At 42.2% G+C, this 24,274-nt stretch overlaps 1 protein-coding gene across 2 annotated transcripts in view; it reads right to left on the reverse strand.

Annotated features, from left to right (window-relative positions):
* si:dkey-22o22.2 (neural-cadherin) overlaps window positions 1-24,274 on the reverse strand; it is a 295,092-nt gene that overhangs the window by 66,135 nt on the left and 204,683 nt on the right. For both annotated transcript variants that reach the window (XM_068031572.1, XM_068031571.1), the window contains exons 15-20: window positions 12,724-12,910; window positions 11,345-11,488; window positions 7,157-7,440; window positions 3,326-4,943; window positions 2,382-2,475; window positions 406-590 (exon numbers count right to left, since the gene is read on the reverse strand). In XM_068031572.1, coding sequence (XP_067887673.1) covers window positions 406-590; window positions 2,382-2,475; window positions 3,326-4,943; window positions 7,157-7,440; window positions 11,345-11,488; window positions 12,724-12,910 — 2,512 coding nt within the window. The remainder of the gene's footprint in view (window positions 1-405; window positions 591-2,381; window positions 2,476-3,325; window positions 4,944-7,156; window positions 7,441-11,344; window positions 11,489-12,723; window positions 12,911-24,274) is intronic.

Here is a 24,274-nt window from a genome sequence, read left to right on the forward strand (position 1 = left end):
AATTACTGAGATAACTGAATACTCTGAACATTATGGTTACTGAGCTTTGGGGACCATTGAACTGTCAGAAAGTATTTGTCAAGAATGTTTTAAGTTGGATGCAAGATATTCTGTAATTTTGGCTGATTTTTCTTTGGGAAGCAGGCAGGAAAACCTCTGCAGAATATTTCCTTAGGAAATTGAATAGGTTGGGTAGTGCCATGATAGAATAGTTTGTACATAGTCTGTGGAAGAAGTGGACCTTGACTGGCAAAATGGCCTATTCTCATTCCATCCTTTCTTATGTTCATATGCATTTGATGGATGTATATTCTATTGGTATTCCATCATTCGTATGAAATGTGTAGAAAATTGTAATAATGTTCCAATTAAATCTATAGTATAAGGAAATGTTTCGATGCTCACCAGTCAGCCTAAGAGAGCCAGCATTATATATGGCATCTTCCTCCAATTCTTTGACAACAACCTTTACTGTTGAAATTACATCTGGCCAGGTGCCATCTGCAACTTTGACGTGGAAGCTATACACTCCAGAGGGTGCACCTTTGATAATACTCAGTAAACCAGAATTTTCATTGAGGGCAAAATGTCTGAAACAAACACGCATAATTCATTAATCAATAAAATACAAGAATTTAGCATCATGTATTTTCCAACTTCTCCACTCTGAGCTGGCATTTATCAGCTCGGGATGTGCTTCCAAATTGTCTATTGCAATTGTCCACATCTGGTGAGTTCCCAGTTTTGATTGAGTGTCTACAGCAAGTGAAGGTTAAACAATTCCTTTTAGGCAAAGAAGGATAATTGTCGCATGAATCACTCTGGACGTCTTTCGCACAACTTCCAAATAGGACCAAAAAATGCTGGAACCACTCAGCAGGTCTGGCAGCATCTCTTTTCACAGATGCTGCCAGACCTGCTGAGTGGTTCCAACATTTCTTGTTTTTATTTCAGATTTCCAGCATCCGCTGTATTTTGCTTTTATTCCAAATAGGACATCCAGTCCAAAACCAAGTAGGACTGGTGCCTTGGAAGGAGTTACTCACACATGTGCAAAGCTATGGACAATCTTGCTTGTATGTGCTTGAAGCTATGGATACACACAACCACAAATTCATGGAGAGCCAGATGGACTCTTTCTTACACCGAGCAATTTTTAAAATGCAATGATGGAAAAATGGATGGCAAAACTGCGGATTTTAATTACTAGACTGACACCCTGAAAAATGGAGTGTCAGGTCAAAACTGGGTGAGTGGACATCCGGCTTCCAGCTCCAGAATATAATTAGAAAAGATCTGAAAATAGGTATCTGGCATAGCTGCCCTCTAAAGAATGCTGCATAGTGGCCTGAATGTTGGGGGAGTTGAGAAAAACATTTTAAAAATCAGAAGAAACAGACAGTATAAGTTTAACAGTGACATAATTCCATATTTGTAATGTGAAATGACACTGTAGGATATTAGCACACCAGAATATTTTTTATGGTAATGTTACAGAGTGTTATTTCACTTCATTTCCACTTTTCCTTGTTTTTCTGCACTTGGCAGGACAGCAGAAGACTATATACACACACATAGGGGTGGATTTTATGAGCCCACCGCCGAAACTTAAAAAATGGGGTCGCATGCCAAAGAACCATCGTGATCATAAGTGCGCCAGCTCATTTAAATAGTCAGGGAGGCCTGCCACCACCCACCCCCCCCAATCACATGGAGGGGGCAGGCTGTCCATCCCCGGCAATGGAATCAGCTGGCACCATTTTAAAGGGCAGCCAGCCTTGCGGCTTATTTAAATATTTAAAGAAATATACAACAAAATTAAATAAATACATTTCTTTTGCCTCTTTCCCACCCCCCCAAAACAATCACAATAACTATTTGCCCTTCCCCCCAAAACATTTACCTTTTACATCTGACCTATCCCCTCAGCAAACTGCAAAACGTTTAAGGTTCAACCCTTCCCACCATGCCCTGCACCCATTACGTGTATCTGACCCCGTTGCCCCCACCTCCCACACTGACAAACGTACTTCCTCTCCCCTCCCCACCTCGTGTCGCACCTCGTTGCCCTGGACGGGGTTCTGAAGGTATGGGAGTGCTGGCTGCTGCACCGAAGATCGCGTCTGGCCCTCAAAATCTAAGGTAAGTGTATGTAAATTCATGAATTTTATTGATTTGAATATGTTAATTGTGGTCCCGTCACCCAGCGGCAGGGGGGCCGCCATGGAGCCTTGCAGCCGCCGGGAGGATCAGGCCGGGCCCTGCTGGCGTCAAGATCCGTGGCGGGCCTCATCTGGAGCCATCTTCAGGCCCCTCCCCACCATGGATAACAACATCGATGGTTTCTTAAAATCCAGCCCATACAATCCAGATTTGCTTACCTTGGAGATGTTCCTTCAAATTTGTATCTTTTATCATCCCAGTCATCTAGATCAGGGGCTTGTACCTTTCCTAACTCAGTGGTACCAAGTAGACCTAATATAAGCAACACAGCACACTGCTTCAGTGACCACATATATTCTACAACAACAACTCTTGGCAGATCACTGACATTATTCAGACATATTTCAAATATGCTCGTGACTTAGATAACAGCTTTTAAAAAGAAGAGCTTTCAAAGATTTAATGTACTATGTCTCAATTTTCCAGAGCTTTGGAACATTACCTTTATAAAATATATACATGTTAACCCCAGAATCAGCGTCATGACATTAGACATCCACCACTCTTGGAAAACAGGATTATTTGATATATTCTCCCTTTGGTTTAATTCCCTTATCCCTCCTTACCACAAGGTACCAATTCATGTCGGGTTACTGCTGCATTGGTAGCTGTTGCCCTTTGGAACCTCACCCAAATGGTTATTCTTCATGTTTGAGTATGGACTTTGATTATTGTCATGTAACTGTCACAGCTGCCAATGTCCAGATGCAAACTTTACAGCAGGACATATAGACAGTGATCAGGAGTGATATGTGGAGTGAGGTCTGTGGATGGATTTGCAGCAAGGATGAGGATCTTAATATTGATTTTAAGGGGCACAAGGAGAGTTGAGTATAACTTAACTAAAATAGAGTTATACATTGTTTATTACAAAGTTTTGCAATGTATTTACAGCACAAAAACAGGCCATTTGACCCATCAGGTCCATGCTGGTGCTTCTGCTCCTCTTGAGCATACTTTAGTTGTAAAAGGCAATTAAAGCCATTCGTAGCCAAATGGAAGCTGTAGCTCTTCGTGGGTCCGTCCTGGTGTCACTAATGGTTTATAAACTATATTTTGTGTAAGAATGCTGGATATTGCCTCGTGGTGTGTAACTCCTTACCATTGTAATTATAAACCAGATATTCCATATAGCCAGCTGAGTGGGGATGGTCATTCACATCTCCAATGGTGACGGTTAAAGTACTTGTGGAACTCATGGGTGGGAATCCACTGTCAGTAATAATCACCGGCAGGTAGAAAATCTTTTGGTCCTCTCTGTCAAACATGCGGAGTGCTGTGAGACCAGCGCTGCCATTGTCAAAATCTTTCAAAGCAAAGCCAGTGGAATTACGATGTTGAGTTAATAAGGTGAATGAGAAGGGAGCTCCATTCACTGGGCTATCTTTGTCTTTAGCATAAATCAATGTTGAGGTCTGATTTAACTGGATTACTTGGGGCGCAGCTGTGTTTTCCCAAACAATCGGTGTATAAGGAACCTCAAATTCTGGCCCATTGTCATTGACATCATGCACAGTTAAAATGACGGCTGCACTCCCAGTCAGAGCTGGACTTCCCAGGTCAGTGGCCAGCACCACCAGGTGGTGCTGTGGCATTAACTCACGATCCAGAGCACTGGCTATTGTAATCCAACCATTGCTATCCACAGAAAACTGCCCGAGTGGATCTGAATCCCTTGTGATGTTGTAGGTAAACTTTCCATTCTGAGCAGAATCCAAATCGACCGCTGTTACCTGGACAACTCTGGTTCCTATGAAGACATCTTCCAGCAATGGATCAGCTTCGTAAAACTGTGGATAGAAGATTGGTGTGTGGTCATTGTAATCCTCCACATCAATGATACAGGTGGCTACGCTGAAAAAGTCCACATCTTCTGCTTTAATAGTTAAATTGAACTTTCTATCATGAGACTTCTCATAATCGAGTTTTTTCTTCAACTTGATCATGCCAAACTTTTTGAATTGATTTGTTTCAATGAAAAATTTATGATCTTCATCACCATCCATGATGCTGAATGTCATCAGGGCATTTTCTCCTTCATCAACGTCAGTGGCAGATACAACAAGAATCTGACTGTTGATCTCAATATTTTCAGAAATCTTTGCTCTGAAGACACTTTGCGTGAAGACTGGAGCATGATCGTTCACATCAGTAACCAAAATAGTGGCTGTCCCAGTCCCTGTCAACCCACCTCCATCTCGAGCTTCTACCACAACTAGATATCTATCTTCTTTCTCTCTGTCCAGGGAACCCAATACAGTGTATATAGTGCCAGTGGAAGAACTGATGGAAAACAGGTTGAGGTTGATTTCATTTCGAATATTCTGGATTATTCTATATGTCAATACTGCATTTTTTCCAGTCTTAGGGTCATCCAAATCAGTCGCAATCATCTCCATAATAGAAGTGTCTGCTGGGGAATTTTCTGGAACATATCCCATAAAGCAGCCATCAGAAGCACACAGAAACAGGGGCAGGTTGTCATTCACATCATGCACCTCAACAATTACATCAGAAAAACCAGTGAGTCCTTCACCATTTTCATCAGTGGCGAGAACGAGGAAGCGCCAGATGGATCGTTCCTCACGGTCTAATTTTTTTCTTGCGTAGATTTTACCAGTGAGCTCATCAATGGTAAATTCACTGTTAGCCCCCTGTCCATGGAGAGAGTAACGTAAGGCGCTCTGGTCTGCTTCCTGGTCTGGGTCAGTAGCTGAAACCTGTAGAAGTGGAAGAAAAATACAATGATCACTTTGAAGAAAATGATCCTTTCTGTATAGATATTAGTCCCCAGAACTCATAAAATCTGGTAATTTTTTAACTAAAGTGCAGGGTGGTGCTATTTAAACACTGGTGGCAGAAAAAGATCCTTGCAACCCATTTCCTGCAATAACTCCTGAAGAAAGCTAACAGTTTGAAACAGAAAACTTTTTTTAAATGTCAAAGTGTAAACTTTTTATTAAGTGTCAAAGTTCTTTTTGTTCATTTTATTTTCTCCAATTCCCTTTCCTTACAAGGTTGTCTTCACCACACACTGAAGTTGAAAGGGCAAGCTAACACATCACTCCAGGTTTCTGCCAATCCCACCCTACCTACTAGGACATGCATAAGATGTAATTCGAGTTCTGATGAAAGGTCACACGGACCTGATAAATTAACTCTGCTTTTCTCTCAACAGATGCTGCCTTTCCTGCTGAGTGTTTCCAGCATTTTCTGTCTTTGTTTCAGATTTCCAGCATCAGTAGTATTTTGTTTCTGTATTAGACTCATTAAGAGCCTTGTTAACCATAGTTAAAGGAGGCCAACTGGGATTTTCCAGTTGGCCTTCAGTTTCCTGATGCAACAGGGGAAGTTTAACTGTCTGGAGACAGACACTCCCTGCCTGCCTGGGTGTGAATGTAGCCAAAGACTGCCCTTTAAAGGGATTCCCCCAACATTGTGGTGGCCTAGCTGCTGAATCTATTTTTTTATTTAAAGTTTTAAAAAAGTCACCTCCATGTTGAAGCACCCTCTCAGTTACTTACCCTCTACTGCAGCCTGCTCCTCCTCTGATTGGCCCTCCAGCTTCGAGAGCCCCCCAGCCTCCCTTAATTGGACAGGAAACCTGTCAATTAAGGGGGTGCCACCGTGAAAATCCCATAGTGTGATTGTTTCCCTTTAGAGGATTGTTTGGGACCCAGAAATAGTCCCGACCCTTGTTTCCTGCTCCTACAGGGAAGACTCAGCCCCTGATCTCTGCTCATTGCTTCATAATGGCAACACTGTGATTTCACTGGGTGGGGAACTGTGAATGCCAATATAAATGTCTCTATTGGTTGGGGACTTTTTAACAGTTTGTTGCTTCCAGTACTTTTGATTTAACCTCCAAAATATTGTACTATCACCAACGACTTATTAAATGGGGTGGAAAGATACTTCCATTATGTCAATATCTTGATGGATTTCCTAGTGGCTTGATATGTTCTATCTTCGTATAGTTTGAATATTAGCTTGAACTTCTATAAGCTAACAAGAATCTCATCATACAGATGGATCTCTCAACATCAGAGTTTCATTTGTTTTGCAAGGTAACCGTGCCGTTCCTTTAACATAGTTGAATTGTTTTTGACAAACTATGGTACTGATAGTTTTCCTAAGATTAGTCTCACTAATCAATTTTTACTTATTGGAAATTAACACCCAATTAGTCCTCGATTTATTAGTTTAAATTAAGTTAAGGTTGGACTAGAGGAGAAAAATTTAAATTAGTGGAAAACAACATTTAAATTAGATAGTTTTTAGTTTTATATGAATTCTGTATTTTATAAATAGTGGCATGGTGAGCTAAAACAAAGAGGTAATGTTAAACATTTATAAATCATTGGTCAGACAGCTATTAAATAGACAGTTTTGGATTTACTTTATGGGTGTAAAGACCATGGAGTGGGTGCAGACAGATTCATTGATATCAGGGACGAGAGGCTTTAGTTATGAAGAGAGACGAGAGAAAATAGCATTCGTTTCACAACACACCAAAGATTAATAGTAGATCTCATAAAGGTGCTCAAAGATATGAGGGTTTTAATAAAGTAGTTTTAATAAGGCTGGTTGGTGAGTTGATAACTAGAAGGCATTTGTTTAAAATCATGATCAAAAGAACAAAGGGAAAGGTGAGGAGAATTTTAATTTGGCGGAATATTAGGACATGTTTTTATGTTGCTCCCATTTTAAAATTCATGTTTTACCTCTTGTCAGGTCACACTGGTAGACAACCTACACATTATTTCATGAACTGGGGCTAAACTCAAATCAAGACTCACAAAGGTGAAAGGACAGCATTTTAATCTACCGTATCATCCAACTCCATGGGTCACTTTTTAAAAATAAAATCACTTTCCCTTAATATTGTTATAAATAAGTTATTATTTACACGTTTCTGCAAGAAATTACACACCTGTAGGACAAGAACTGGCAGGTCCAGGAGTTCTTCCATAACACTGTCATGATACTCATTCTGTGTGAAGATTGGTGCCTCGTCATTTTTGTTGATGACATTGACAGTCACTAATGTTTGGTTTTCCCACTTTCCATCTGAAGCCACAAGCCTCAGCTCGTAGTGTTGCTCTTGTTCATAATTTAACCGCTGAGCTATAAAGATTGTTCCAACTTCTGGCTCCACATCAAACATTCCTTTGACATTCCCCGAGGTGATCTGATACCTCAGTTTAGCATTTGCCCCTAAAGGAAAATGAAAACAAAGAAATGCAATCTCCCTTTGATACATGTTAACTTGTTATGATGTAGTAACCTTATCAGGATTTTCTTTTTGATGTGCTCCAGTTTTCATGAAAGCTTTCCCTACTTTATACACGAACACACTCCACCATTTTATTTTTCTAAAAGAATATTTAAACAAGCTAAAATTTACAGCATGGCTATAAGTGAATCTATCTTGTGTAAACACTATATTAAATTCACATTACTGCTACACCTAAGTATTGACACATTAAAGCAGTGGGCTGAATTTTCCCAGCCACGTGTTGGCAGTTTTGGAGGCGGGGGGAGAGGCCAGGAAAATTTGGGGGGAGCCCCGTAGGGATGGCTCCTGGACCCCTCCCTGCTGCCGGGGAACTTTCCTGGGGTGGGCTGGAAAGCAGATCAGCTGTCTGCTCCACAGAGGCAGCAGCCAATTACGGTAGATAAGGCTCCAATTAGGGCGATTATGTGGCGTTGATGGCAATTTGCCGCAGGTGGAGCATGCAGAATACGCCATCTCCTTGCAGGCGGTCTCATATGCATCAGACTGGAGGCTCCATGCCTCAAAGAGGGGCTGCTTTCATGAAAGGCCGCAATTGTGGCCAAGATTGATTCATCAGAGGGGGTTCCCCTCCACCCTGATTGGCCTGAGACATTGTGAATAGTACAGAACACTGTCCCATCATCAGCGAACATCCCACTTCTGACCTTATGATGGAGGGAAGGTCATTGCTGAAGCAACTGAAGATGGTTGGGGCTAGGACACTGCCCTGAGGAACTCCTGCAGTGATGTTCTGGGGTAGAGATGATTGGCCTTCGGCAATCACAACCATCTTCCTTTGTGCTAGTAGAGAGTGCTCTCCCTGATTCTCTCCCAGAAATTACTTCAATTTAGTAATTTTGACGCTGAATTTGGTGAAATGCTGCCTTGATGTCAACGGCAGTCACTCTCACCATTGGAAATTCAACTCTTTTGTCCATGTTTAGACCAAGGCTGTAATGAGGTCTGGACTTGAGTGGTCTTGGTGGATACTAAATTGAACATCATTGAGCAGGTTCTTGGTGAGTAATTGTCACTTGATAGCACTGTCGATGACCCATTTTGCTGATGATTGAGTGTAGTCTGGTGAGGCGGTAATCAGCCGGAATGGATTTGTCCTGCTTTTTGTGGGCAGTTTTCCCTTTGACGAGTTACTGTTGTAACTTACTGGAAAAGTTTGGCTAGAGGCAGGGCGGGTTCTGCAGCACAATTCTTTGCAGTACAGCTGGGATATTATTGCGGCCACAGCTTTTCAGTATCCAGTGCATTCGTCCATTTCTTGATATCACATGGAGTGAATCAAATTGGCTAAAGACTGGCTTCTGTGATGTTGGGCACCTCAGGTGGAGGCCAAGGTAGAGTAGCCACTCAGCACTTCTGGCTAAAGATGGTTGCCAATGCTTTAGCCTTGTGTTTTGCACTCATGTGCTGGGCTCCGCCATCATTGAGGATGGGGATGTTCATTGAACCTTCTCCTCCCATTGGCAGTTTAATTGTCCAGCACCATTTATGACTGAATGTGACAAGTCTGCACTGTATAAAGAAACCCTGCACAGGAAAACCTGCCATGATGCAAACAGGTGAGTCCCACATATCCCATAGCCCAGTAAATGCTCCAGCATCTGTAGCTCAGCAAATGATTTGTATTTCAATGTCTGGATATAAGGATGAAAGTCCAAAGTAATTGTGGGACAGAGATCAGCAGGCAGAATTGGTAAGTGAGATTTTATTATGAGTTATAGCCTAAAACACATGGTAGCAACTTTAAGGTAATGTTTGATACACAGTCACCTCTAGTTTTCCTTCAGACTGTTAATATCAATGCTCTTTGACTTTCTGACATTGATTATTCTGTAGCAGAGTCGCATCCAATCTATTTATTCACGAGCAGCAAATTTTTATTTTACTCTTTCATGGGATATGAGCATCACTGGCAAGGCCAGCATTTATTGCCCAACCCTAATTGCCCTTAAGAAGGTGGTGGTGAGCTGCCTTCTTGAACCACTGAAGTCCATCTGGTATGGGTACACCCACAGTGCTGTTAGGGTGTGAGTTCCAGGATGTTGACCCAGCGACAGTAAAGGAACAGCGATATAGTTCCAAGTCAGGATGGTGTGTGGCTTGGAGGAGAGCTTGCAGGTGGTGGTGTTCCCAAGCATCTGCTGCACTTGTCCTTCTAGGTGGTAGAAGTCACAGGTTTGGAAGGTGCTGTTGAAGGAGCCTTGGCCAGTTGCTGCAGTGTTTCATGTATATGGGACACACTGCTGCTACTGTGCATTGGTGGTGAAAGGTGTGAATGTTTAAGGTGGTGAATGGGCTGCCAATCAAGTGGGCTCCTTTGTTCTGGATGGTGTCGAGCTTCTTGAGTGGTGTTGGAGTGGCACTCATCCAGGCAAGTGGAGAGTATTCCATCTCACTCTTGACTTGTGTTTTATAGATGGTGGACAGGTATTGGGGAGACAGGAGGTGAGTTACTTGCAGCAGAATTCCCTGCTCTATTAGCCACAGTATTTATATGGCTGGTTTAGTTAAGTTTCTGGTCAATGGTAACCCCCAGGATGTTAAAGCTGGGGGATTCAGCGATGGTAATGCCGTTAAATGTCAAGGGGAGATGGTTAGATTATCTCTTGTTGGAGATGGTCATTGCCTAGCAATTGTGTGGCGCGAATGTTACTTGCCACTTATCAGCCCTAGCCTGAAAGATGTCCATGTCTTGCTGCATGTGGACACACAACTGAGGAGTTGTGAATGGTACTGAACACTGTGCAATCATCAGCAAGCATCCCCATTTCTGACCTTATGATGGAGGGAATGCTATTGCTGAAGCAGCTCAAGATGGTTGGGTCTAGGACACTACCATGAGGAACTCCAGCAGCGATGTCCCGGGGCTTTGATATTTGGTCTCCAACAACAACAAACATCTTCCTTTGTGCTAGGTATGAATCCAACCAGTGGAGAATTTTTCCCCTGATTCCCATTGACTCCAGTTTTGCTCAGGCTCCTTGATGCCATACTCAGTCAAATGCTGGCTTGATATCAAGGTCAGTCACTCTCACCTCACTTCTGAAATTCAGCTCTTTTGTCCATGTTTGGACCAAGGCTGTAATGAGGTCAGGAGCTGAGTGGCCTTAGTGCAACCCAAAGTGAGCATCAGTGAACAGGCTATTGCTATGTAAGTGTCGCTTGATAGCAATGTCGATGACACCTTCCATCACTTTGCTGATGATCTATAGTAAATTGATGGGACGTCAGTTGGCTGGATTGGATTGGATTTGTCCTGCTTTTGTGGACAGGACATACCTGGGCAATTTTCCACATTGTCGGGTAGATGCCAGGGTTTTAGCTGTACAGAAACAGCTTGGCTAGGGATGATGAAATGGGAATCCCTTTGCACAATTTGCACTTCTGCAGTTTCACCACATTGTGGACTTAAACTTCTTTAAGAGATCATTAAAGATTATTTTATTGATGGAACAATACCCACTTTCCCTGAGTTTATTTTTAAATTCCACTCACAAATATTCTGTCCTATTCCAGAAAGCGAAAACCCAAGAGTGGGAATATAGTTTTATAGGCACAGCTATTGTTCATGTGTGTACCCAGATAGTGAATTGCAGCCACTTATTTGACTGTGTGCATGTGGTGGGGTGGCGGGGAAGGGGTTTGTAATAGGCAAGATCATCCCTGTTGCCCGCTTTATGTATTTTCCAGTCGGGGGTCACTCGACGACAATCAGCTGCACCATTCTTGACTGATTTTACTCTGGAATTCCAAGACCAATTATAAGCACCTTTTTACTGTGAAATCACATGTGAAAGAATAGCAGCAGGTTACACAAAGACGCACCTTCATCTCCATCATTTGCAGAAACTGTGATAACAACAAACCCAATGTCCTTGTCCTCATCTACACTTATTGTATAGGTTTCTTGTGGGAAGACTGGTGCATTATCATTCACATCACTGACAAAAATCCTCACATATGCTGTGTCTGTGAACAGAAAAAGAAATGCACATTCACCTTTAAAGAGTTACTATCGTGCAATGCGGAAACATACTACTGCTGATAGAAATATCCTCAGAGTGTTTTCCATATGTAAACGTGCGGCCAACTGAAGGTTGAATTCTGATTAATTCAGTGGTAAGAACACATCACAATAAGGAAGCCTGTATCAACCCAGGGCAGTGTTGAAATGCTTTCAATGCAGCATTTGCTGCTGGGATGTTTCTGTTTGGTACAGCTTCTTCAGTCTTCAGCTCTGGATGAGGTGTCGATGGCAGAATAGTAGCCATCTGAATACAAAGTAAAGGGATTAAGAAAGAAACGGGGGGGTCGGGGGGTGGGGGGAAGGTAGGGGGCAGGGGAACCAGCAAAAAAAACACGAGAAAAGGGGGGGAAAAAGGTCACAATCTAAAATTATTGAACTCAATGTTGAGTCTGGGAGGCTGTAAGGTGCCAAGGACAGAAAGGTCAGAACCTATTACATCTCTAACCTTTGCCAGTTCTTGATGAAAGGCCATTGACTTGAAACATTAATTCTGCTTTTCTCTCCACAGATGCTGCCTGCCCTGCTGACTCTTTCCAGTATTTTCTGTTTTTGTTTCAGATTTCCAGCATCTGCAGTATTTTGCTTTTGTATTCTTAATATTACTTGTTGATATTATTTTGTTCTCATAGAATGGATGCAACACAGAAGGAGGCCCTTCAGCCCATCATATCTGTGCTGGCTCTCTGCAAGAGCAACTTAGCTAGTCCCACTTCCCTGTCCTTTCCCTTTAGCCCCACATTTTCTTTTTCTTTTCAGGTGCATATGCAATTCCCTTTTGAAAGCCAAGATTGAATTTCCCTCCATCACACTCTCAGGCAGTGCATTCCAGATCCTAACCACTCGCTGTTTAAAACGAATTTTCCTCTTGTCACTGTTAGTTCTTTTGCAAATCACCTTAAATTGGTGTCCTGTTGTTCTCGACCCTTCCGCCAATGGGAACAGTTTCTCTCTATCTACCCTGTCTGGACACATGATGTTGAGCATCTCTATTAAATCTCCTCTCAACCTTCTCTTTTCTAATGTAGTAAAATGCCCCAAGGCAATTCACAGGAGCATTATCAAATAAAATTTGACATTCTGTTGCTTAATTTGAAATTACTCTTAGCCAATTAAACTTTTAAACAATGTGCATGATTATGTGTGGACAAACACACCCACTCATTTTCTCATTTTGTACCTGTGTTTGGCTGTCCATGCATACCAGGCCTAGCAGACTCGGAGTTGTCCTGAGACTGAACTTCTATCAGGTAGGACCCTTTCACCTCCCTGTCAAAGGATGTCTGTGTGAATATTACTCCTGTTTCAAAATCAATGCTGAAGTAATGGTAGTCTCCACTGAGGTCCTTCACTATAGCATAATTGATCTGTGATTGGAAGGAAAAAAAGCAAGTGAATCCTTAACTTTGAATGAGGCCTTTCCACCCTGTAAGGCTTAGCTTTGCAGTTACTTTATATCATGGCATATGGGTTGCTTCAAAATAAATTCATATGTATTCAAATAGAAAAATAAAGCAAAATAATTGTTTATACGTTATGACATTTTGCAATTTACTTTGTATCATGATGCCTGCACTGGTAGTTATAACCTCTAGACCCCGGTATGGTAACTGGGGTACTCCATTTTCTATCTGAAGAATATGGTCTGTATTACTCCATAGCAGCAAAATATAACAGGGCTATATTCCAACAACCTCATCCTATAAAATCTACCAACTTGATTTGATATCAATTTGTCCAGAAATGAGATACAGCCAGGGGACTATGTGGGGATGTAGGTTAGCACTCTATCATTTCACCTCTAAATAAGGGACTAGAAATCAGTGCAGACTGATGGAATAAAAGTCATAGCTCTCTGACAACTGTAAACATATTACAGGAAATGAATTTAAGGCACCTTAAGCTAGGACTTAATGCATATAACTCCACCAAACCGGAAAATAGCAGGGCAGTAGAATTAATTTTGGACTGTTCTAGCAAAGAGCAAGCATCAACACATTGGGCCAAATGGACTCCTACTGTACTGTAAATTTCTACAGCTATAGAAAGGAAGATGTTGGCCTACCCACCCTCAATGCCAGGCCACCTCCAACCCTACTTCAAAACTTGTAAGCAAATAAATGTAGTTATGGCTGACTATCTTTGTTAAATTTTGATCATACATACATTTATGAAATTTACACATAAAAATTCTCTGCTCATTAGGAATGATTGGCTGTTGAAGTCAAGGTAGGGCTGCATCAGATGCTTGTGAGGAGGGCTTTCCTCTCTACTACTTCACAGCACCATCCCATAGGTCAGCAAGGTGCTATGTTCCTAAGAAAATGATTATAAGTTTCAGGCCACAACTGACCATTACTGTTTACTGTCTACTGACCATTACTAACCTAATGTGCAAGCATTTGGCTGTGTTGTAGCCACGGGCTTCTTTGCAGCAGATGGCACAGCTTAGCATCTGCCCTTCCGAGGATGCAGACACTAAGAAAGTAGGGTCATATTATCATTCCTAGGTAGGTTTTCCAGAGCCTGCAGATATGGTTGGTGGCATCCTGGCAGTGCACAAAACAGACAATGTGGGCTCCTAATCACCCTAGCATGCCTTCTTTCATGCAGTACAATGTGAAGCATGACATGTTATGATTCTAAAAAAACTTTGCAACATAAGAGTTAGTTATTCAGTTATTTGCATTTCATTTTGATGCCTCTGGAGGTCATTTTATGTAGTCATCTTTGGAAAGAGGAGCCTTCACCAACAGTGTCTGTGAAAGTGAGGTATTCTACCTCACCTTACAGATGTAGGGGTCTAAGTGTTGTGACAGGTCACAGAAGACCTGTACCTGTTGGGCAGCCTGACTGCCCGCCATCCTTATCTAGCTTCTCCTCTTCCTCCCAAGATGTCAGTTTGGAGGATTCCTAATGACAAAATCTCTGGTGCCAATAAAGGAAGCTTGGAGTGAACAAATAAGAACATAAGATCGTAAGAAATAGGAGCAGGAGTAGGCAATTCGGCCCCTCGAGCCTGCTCTGCCATTCAATAAGATCATAGCTGATCTGATATTGGCCTGGACTCCACTTTCCTGCCGGCCCCCATAATCCTTGACTCTCTTGTAGATCAAAAATCTGTCTAACTCAGCCTTGAATATATTCAGTGACTCAGCATCCACTGTTCTCTGGGGTAGAGAATTCCAAAGATTAACAACTCTCTAAGAGAAGAAATTACTCCTCATTTCTGTCTTAAAAGGGAGACCCCTTATTCTGAAACTGTGCCCCCTAGTTCTAGATTCCCCCACAAGAGGAAACATCCTCTCAGCACCTTCCCTGTCAAGCCCCTGTCAATGAAAGGCAGCTGGCACAAAAGCCAACTGTAGGTACAACTGAGGACTCATTCCCACCAGCTTGTCAAGGGTATTCTGCAGATTCAACATTTATCACACCTATGGGCTTGAAAATGGGCTTTTAAGTTGGCTAATGGAGGTCTTCCTGCTTTGGGCAGGAGCTTGAGCCACCCACCTCATACCAGGCCCTGGAAGATAGAGCATGGCCCAAAATCATCAACAATCCGGTGAAACTGTTTTCTACCAGATTTGCTGACATCTGCCACCCTGTGAGCACCTCAATTTAGGGCGCTAAGAAAATGAAATTCAGCCCCTTTTTTTTGTTTCATGTTTAAGCTCATATTGGACTCAACACCCAGTATACCACATCATTCTGCAACTAGGATGAGAAAACATTCATCTCATAAGTCTAGCCTTAATTCAAACCCACATCTTAGAAATGTTGTAATCCACCTCACCACTCTCTCAACAGGCTGGTTCTTATTTCTGTGTGAATTCCATACATTTACATCAAATAGTGTTGAACTAATGGCTGCAATCATCATGGCATGTAAGACAAATATTTATGAATACAAAATCAACATATATATACCTGAGTTTAAGTTTATGTTATTTCCTTTAAGTAGCTGGCAAGTACTTATGAATTGCCCATAAGTAGTTTCTGAAAGCTTTCCCTGTAGGATTTATATGGCAGTGTGCTGACTGCACATTGAGAGTAGAAAACAAGGTTCAATTAGGATTTACTGCAGGGATGCACAAATCGGTCTGGATGTCCATTTTTACAATATCCTTTTGTACAGTGACAAACCCAACAATGCAAAGCATATCCAGTTTGAGTTTTTACAGTCCAGTGAACATACCCTTCTAGGTTCCTTACTACCTCTGGGATGTAGTTCAGACATTTGTTTATTAACATTTGCAATCTTTGAAGCAGCTGTCTGAACACTGTCTACAACACAACACCAAGTAAGGTTGAGTTAGTGTATTACACATTGTAATTGCTGCATTTTCTTTCAGATAATATCTATTTTGTTCTGTTCATTTTCAGCATCACAAAATAGCTTGGATGCATAAAATGTTAGGAATTTGAGAGGTATAAGGTTGCCTAGTAGAATATGAAATAAATGTTAAGTTTGTAAGAAGCAAAGACAATTCAAAAATGTCAAAGCCATGGACCTCTGTAAATCAGTAACATTTACCCACATTAACCTTTGAAAGTAGCTGTTCATTATTCCATTCACCTAAATAGATTGGGTCGATTAGGCTTGTATTCACTAGAGTTTAGAAGAATGAGAGGGGATCTCATAGAAACCTACAAAATTCTAACAGGACTGGATAGACTAGATGCAGGAAGGATGTTCCCGATGGCGGGGGAGGCCAGGACCAGGGGTCACAGTCTAAGGATAAGGGGTAAGCTATTTAGGACTGAGATGAGGAGAGATTTCTTCACCCAGAGAGTGGTGAACCTGTGGAATTCTCTACCACAGAAAGCAGTTGAGGCCAAATCATTAAATATATTCAAGAAAGAGTTAGATATAGTTCTTAGGGCTAAAGGGATCAAGGGATATGGGGAGAAAGCGAGAACAGGGTACTGAATTTGGATGATCAGCCATGATCGTACTGAATGGTGGTGCAGGCTCGAAGGGCTGAATGGTCTACTTTTGCTCCTATTTTTCTATGTTTCTATGTTTCTAAATAGCAATTCAATGTAACAAGATGGACATGAACCAGGCAAAGCTGCCAAGAATTCAATGTTAATGTTTTTGTGGGATAGTTATAGAATATCTGGAATCTAAAGAAACTGTCTTTGGGATAAAAAAGCAATGTTATTGGCTCCCCTGGTTTAGGCTGATTGGCAGCCTTAAAGACAACCTGAAATGTAAATGTGGATGCAGTCATGCTCTCACTTGCTGTTTCTTTTTCTCAGAACTTTAATTCATTGCCCATCTCTCTCTTTCCACACTTTTTCCCTTTCTCTTTGCAAATTTCCATATGTGTTAGTGATGCAGTTGGTATAGATATCAGAACCCACAGCTCTTGGAGTTTATGAAGTACCATCTAGTGGTAGAAAATGTATCAGCATTTCCTTGAATCCAATTGACACGATATTGATGAAGCTGCACCTTCAGTCCTGACAAGGTCAGGGCCCATTGCCCTCCCATTGTAACTATTTCTTTGTGTATATCATAAAGGAGGACATAGGGTTTCAGATTTCACAGATTTCAGATGTGAGTGCATGTACACAACATGGACTGAACTGAAATCCAATGTAATAAAAAGAATGCACGCAAGAAGCTGTGTCCTTGGTCATAGGCCTTTGTTAAGAGCTGTTTGTTAGTTGTACATTATGTTACTAAGATGCTAGGGGCCAGTGATTCTTGATATCCAGGGTCGTGTGCGGCCAGGAGCAACCCCGAAGTAAACCTCAGCTAAGCCTAAACACTGGAACCATTTTCTACTAGGTTTTCCTAGTAGCTGCCCTTAACGAATCTGGCAAGTTTACTTGGAGTTTGCTGTTGTATGATCGCTTTAAGAGTAATGTCCCTTTAAGAACCCAGTATGCTAATGAGCTAAGTATCAGGATGTAGTCATGTGACTAGAAGTCATAGTCACTCTGCTTGGCAATACCCTGGACAAAAGGTTCTGTATATAGTTCGCTCCGTATTGGACGTACTAGTTTAGCTGTTAATAAACCTTCTAGAGATCTTCAAGGAACTGGAATACAGATACCTCATGGTTTTGTTGAAGATAACACAAAGAAACTCATGATATGGTGGCAGCGGTGGTAAAAAGACAAGATATAAGCTTGAAAACCATGGGTAAAACAGCAAACATGTGAAAAAACTTTAAAACAAGTACCTGAAAAGAATGAAAGAAAGCTACATACCTTAGAAGGCTAATAAAAGCTCCATAGAATGGAAGCATAGCTGAAAAGCAAGCAATCACATAAATCATTGTGCTGACAACCAAGAAATCCCGATCAAAAAAAAAGCCTTTGAAGAGTTTTTAAAAATTCATTTTCGAAAGGGTCCGTGTGAACGAGAAAAAAAGGGGGAAACCCTGAAAAGCGCGCAAACTGAAAAAAAAGTCAGATCGTGAAAAAAGCGTGGGAAACCCCTGAGCACAGCAGAGTCTCCATTAAAGCAGTCAAACTGAAAAAAATCATTACACCAGTCAAGCGTGAAGAAGATAAATACACTCTAGCAAAAGAAAAAGCAAAGGGGAAAACCCTTGAACTGCCTATCAAACAGCTGTGAAAACATACAAGTGAAGTGTTGAAACAGTAAAAACAGATAACACTGTCAATCACCGGTCATACTCCGTCAAAGCAGCTAGCCTGAAAAAAAAAAAATTTCTTAAAGGGAGAACAGCGCAGAGTTAATAAAACAAGTTTTAATCTGCAAATAGAAAAGTCATAATAAGTACAGTGCTGAAGACACACACAGCACTGAACAAAGTTAAAAATAGAGCTGAAAGCAAAAGAACAGCATAAGGATGGATATCAAATTTCACAGCATGAACTGGAAGGCCATTGATAGCCTATCCAAGTTCAAACTTTTTAAACAAAGAATGCAGTTATGCTTCATAGACCAAGCGGCTGCAGAACCAGAGAAGCAGGCTGTGAAAATATTGATAGCAGTTGGAAATGAGGGATTATACAGAATCAATACCTCTGGCTTATCTAAAGAGGACCAGAAAGATCCTGCAAAGATATGGAAAGTGCTAGAAGATTAGCTTCGGGTAAGAGTGAATTTTAGAATTCATCACCTGGAGTTGATGTCCTACAGGCAACAGCCGCAGGAATCAATAGATCAGTTCATCAGTAGATGCTGTAGTAAGGGCAACAAATGCGATTTTTCAGAAACTGAGTTGTCAGAGTGAATAATGGAGCTGGGATTGTCTCAATACCTATTTCAGTGTTTCAAAAAGACTTCTTGGGGAAAAGGCCACAGCATTGATGCTCTGCTAGAAGATGGCAGGAAATATGAAGCAATTGTAGCTGGACAACAACATCTGCAAGCAATAGGTACAGCCAACAGTATCGGCACAGTGACCAGGTCACAAAAAGCAAGCAAGCTGTGTGGTAAGTATGGTTGGTCCTGCTCACCGTGTAGTTGTCCTGCATTTCAAGATCTGTGCAAGGTGTGTGGTACAAAAGGACACTGGCCCACCTATGCAAGAAATCTGGCTCCAAAGATGCAGCCAGAAGTCACAATAGGATACAAACAAACAGTAGACAGGTGCAGCAACATGGCAATAGCAGCAGGAGAGCGCCAAAGACCTGCGGAAACACAAGCTGATACGCAAAGTCCACAGCGAAATAGACCTGAGACAAGACTCAGAGTGGAGCAATTCTCAGCCAGAAGAAGAGCAGGCGTTTCATATTGCGAACCTGACACATTGTTTGATTAAGTCAAACGACTGGAAGCTTTTGCTACCATTAATATCATGTTCTCGAAATTGGCAAACACACACTCAGGAAAAAGATCGACATGGGAGCTAATGCAAATATCCTACCAGTCCGAATCCTGAAGGATATGTACTGGGGTCGTTGGAAATTAATGATAAAACTGACAACTGCAAAGTTAACTGCAGACAATGGGTCATCCATCCCCTGCAGTGGCACACAAACAATGCAATGCAGCTATGGCAAGTTGGCATGGAAACCACAAATATTTTACCTAGTAGACACAAGCAGACCAGCAGTGGCAGGACTAACAGTGTGTAAGGATCTCAACATTGTGACTATCCACAAGATCCCCAAGGTAACCATTATAGCAGAAGAGACCAAGGGTACCTACACTGAGTCAGTCCAACACTTACAAATGTACCCGGACAGGTTCGACGCCATAGCAGACGTCAAAGGCAATGCCGTACTGCACCTCAGAGAGGATACAATTCCATCAATTGACCCTCTCAGAAAGTGCAGCGTGCACAAGAAAAGCTAAAGCGCGAGTTGGATGACATGGAATGCAATGGCAACATCCTTTGTGTGCATCATCACATAGATTGGTGCAGCTCAATTATGTGCGTGTTAAAGAAGGATGGAGCAATCAGGGTATGTCTTAGATCCATAGAGTCATAGAGTTATACAGCACAGAAACAGGCCCTTCAGCCCATCGTGTCTGTGCCGGCCATAAAGTACCTAACTATTCTAATCCCATTTTCCAGCACTTGGCCCATAGCCTTGTATGCTATGGCGTTTCAAGTGCTCATCTAAATACTTCTTAAATATTGTGAGTACCTGAGGCATCTAAACCACTCCCTAAAGAAATGCCCCACAAGATTCCAACACTAGAGGAATTGAATTGGAGCCAAATTCTTCTCCAGGTTGGATGCTAAACATGGATATTGATCTGTACACTTAGCTAAGGAATCTCAGGAAGTCAATACCTTCAGAACACAATTTGCAAGATATTGCTTCCAGAGACTACTCTTTGGCTTCTCTGTCAGTCAAGATCTGTTTTAGCAGAATATGGACAGAACTTTAGAAAACGTGCCTGGATGTATATGGTATTGCTGATGATATTGTGGTAATGGGCAAAACCAAAGAAGAGCATGATCGAAATCTTCATTCACTGACGGCAGTAGCTCGTCACAAAGGGCTCGTTTTTAACAGCAAGTGCCAGGTCAAGTAAGTCAGATCAATTTCTTTGAGATTAGATTAGATTAGAGATACAGCACTGAAACAGGCCCTTCGGCCCACCGAGTCTGTGCCGAACATCAACCACCCTTTTTTATACTAATTTTATACTAATTTGGTTCCATCTATTCAAGTTGCAGAATCCATCCTAACCCTGGCAAAGTTGAAGATGCAAGGCATATGCCTACTCCACAAGACAAAGAAGATCTACAGAGATGTCTTGGAGTTTTCAACTTCTTGGCACAACACATTCCAAATTTTTCTGACAAAGCATCATCAATGAGAGAGCTCTTAAAGAAAGACGTATCATATGTATGGCAGGAGGACCATCAGCATATGTTTGAGTCTCTCAAACAAGCATTGTCAGCAGAAACCTGTACCCTGCAGTACTATGATCCAAGGAAGAAGACAATCCTGGAAGTCGACACCTCACAGAAAGGGCTAGGAGCGTGCATCCTGCAGGATGGCAAACCAATTGTATTCAGATCCAAAAGTTTATCCTTAGCACAATCCAATTACTCAAACGTAGAGTGTGAAACACTTGCTCTGGTGTTTGGGATCACAAGGTTCCACACTTTCCTGTTCTGTAAGCAATTCACTGTGGAAACCTACCACAAACCACTGGAGGTGATCTGGCGCAAACCATTGACAAGCGCACCACCTCGACTACAGCAGCTCTTAGTGAAAGTACAGGGGTACGACTTCAACGTCTACTACAAACCTCGGATAAGTTGAGCAGATTGCCAAATCTGAACAAGAATGAAGAAGTCCCACTAGATCTACAAGTAGACAGCATGGACAACGAGGTGGAAGATGTGCTCAAAATCGATTTATTACATTTTGGTCAGCACAAATGTGACCAACTGCAATCAAAAACAGCCAATGACCCCACAACTGAAGGCGCTGTGGAGAGTCATCATAGAAGGATAGCCTGATACGATAAAAGAGGTATCAGAAACCCTCAGATGCTTTTGGCCTTATCGAGATGAACTTGGTACCTCAAGAGGTGTAGCCTTCAAGGGAAAACAAGTGATTGTGCCCAAAGCTCTCCCACAGGACATCTTGTCACAACTTCACCAAGGCCATATAGGTATAGAAAGAACAAGACAACTGGCACGAGACACTATTTATTGATCAGGGATCAACGATGATATGAAAAGTTAGTGAGGATATGCGAGGCTGCCAGAGCCACCAGCCACAACAACGTAAAGAAAGTCTACATCCTCACGTGATTCTGTCAGACCCTTGGTCCAAAATTGCCACTGATCTATTTACTGTGAATGGAGACGACTTTATCTTAGTCACCGATTATTTCTCCAAATTTCCAATTGTCAGACATGTAAAAGACACTTCAAGTTTGCTTGTCACAGACACATTGGGCTGGATTTTGTTCTCCCCAAGCGTCATTATCCATGGCGTTGGGTGCCTGAAGATGGCTCCGGATGAGGCCTGCCACGGACCTTGATGCCGTGAGGGCCCAGCCCGATCATCCCGGTGGCAGCAAGACTCCGTGGTGGCTTCCCCACTGCTGGGCAACGGGCCACAATTAACATACTCAAATGAATAAAATTATTAAATTTAAATAGACTTACCTGCGATCTTGAGGGCCCGCTGCGATCTTCAGCGCGGTGGCCGGCAGTCACGCACCTTCAGATCCCCATCCGGGGAAATGCGGCGCCACACTGGTGGGGAGGGGGAGGAGGTAGGTTTATCAGTGTGGGAGGAGTGGGGATGAGGTCAAATATACGTAATGGGTGTAGGGGATGATGGAAAGGGTTGAACCTTAAACTTTGTGCAGTTTTAGGGGGGAAGGTCAGACGTAAAAGGTAAATGTTTTGGGGGAGGGAAAGGGCAAATAGTTATTGTAATTATTATTGGGGGGTGGGAAAGGAGCGTTAGAAATTTATTTCTTTAATTTTGGGGGTAGGACTTCAAAAATTTAAATTGGATGGCTGGGCTGGCTGCCCTTTAAAAATGGCACCAGGTGTACCTGCACACACGCAGTTGACGCCATTGCCAGGCATGGACAGCCCGCCCCCTCCATGAAATTGGGCGCGGGGTGGGCGCTCCGGCTAATTAACTGAGCCAGCATGTTTGACATTGCAGCAGTTCTTTATTTTTTGAGCTCGCCGCTCTTAAAATCCAAACCATTGAGTGCCATATTCAATAAGTAGAACAGAAGGTGCTGGAAATACTCAGCAGATCAGGTGGAGACAGAAGTAGAGTTAACGTTTCAGGTCTGTGTCCTTTCATCAGAACCTTATTCAGTGCCATATTTAATCTGTTTGGTGCACCTGGAGAAATTATTTCTGAAAATGGGCCACAGTATACGGGCAGACCTTTCAGGGACGTGTGCGCCAAATGGGGCGTAAACCATGTGACATCCTCACCACATTAACCTAGATCCAATGGTATTGCCAAGTGAATGGTTCGCACAGTTAAATCGCTAATCCTGAAGTGTAGGACAACGAAGCAAGTTTTTCATGTCGTCATGTTACACCTCAGAGCTACACCTATGGATAAGCACTTACAGTCACCAGCAGAGATCATGTTTGGCAGACACAAGTGAGAACGATTCTGCTGAGCCATCATGTGTCCAAATTCTCCAAGATGCAGGCGACACAGCTCGAGAAACAAGGGAGAATGAAAATGATGCATGACTGACATGCAGAGACGGAACTAGCTCAACTACATGTAGGACAAAAAGTCAGGGTCATTCACCCCACAATGAGAACATGGCTACCTGCAGAGGTATCCAAAGTATGCAGTGAGCCTAGGTCCTACGCGATTACAACATCTAATGCATCAGTGTTGAGGAGGAAACAAAGCCAACTGAGAGAAGTGTGCCATACTCCAGCTGTGCACAGCAGACTCGAATGAACACAGTGCGAAGATGAGGGTGTGATGGAACAACAGGACAACAACCAACATATTGACAACATGTCTGCAAACCAAGAACAGCCAAGGGTGAAATCCACATCCCCAGAAGGTTATACTATAACAAGGTCTGGAAGAGTTGTTAAACCACCGAAACAATATATGGACTGTTATGCTTCTGCACTCATATATTTCACAATCCTTATCTTTATACTTGTAAATTTTATTATCTCTATCCCTATATAACTAATTTTGATGATTATCCAATTTTATGTGTTTATACTTATAGCTTACAAGACTTATCTTTGGAAAGAGAAGAGATATTGTATGATCGCTTTAAGAACTCAGTATGCTAATGAGCTAAGTACCAGGATGTAGTCATGTGACTAGAAGCCATAGTCACTCTGCATGGCAACACCCTGGACAAAATGTTCTGTATATAGTTTGCTCTGTATTGTATGCACTAGTTTAGCTGTTAATAAACCTAGAGATCTTCAAGGAACTGGGATCCACGTACCTCATTGTGCTGCTTAAGGTAACACAAAGAAACTCATGACGTTTGCCATAGATTATGTGACATCTGCATGTCAGGAACTGCACCTTGCATCCCACAAAGAGCAATATTAAAACACCTTTAAGCAATATGATCTCTAAATGTCAGACACCTAAATGTCCAAAAATAAAAGTTCATCCCAATGGGTCTTTCGTTTGCAATACATCTTTTCGTAAAGCATCTGTTAGGCATATAAAACAGATCAGGCTGTAGACTTTCAACAGTAAGGGCTGAATTTAACATCAGAAGTGGTGGCCCCGACACTGGGCTGGAAAGCCGCGGGCAACCCCGCCATGGCCATTTCCAGGAGCCCCGATGCAAT

This window comes from Heterodontus francisci, chromosome 5, assembly GCF_036365525.1.
Source record: "Heterodontus francisci isolate sHetFra1 chromosome 5, sHetFra1.hap1, whole genome shotgun sequence".
Taxonomy (NCBI): Eukaryota; Metazoa; Chordata; class Chondrichthyes; order Heterodontiformes; family Heterodontidae; genus Heterodontus; species Heterodontus francisci.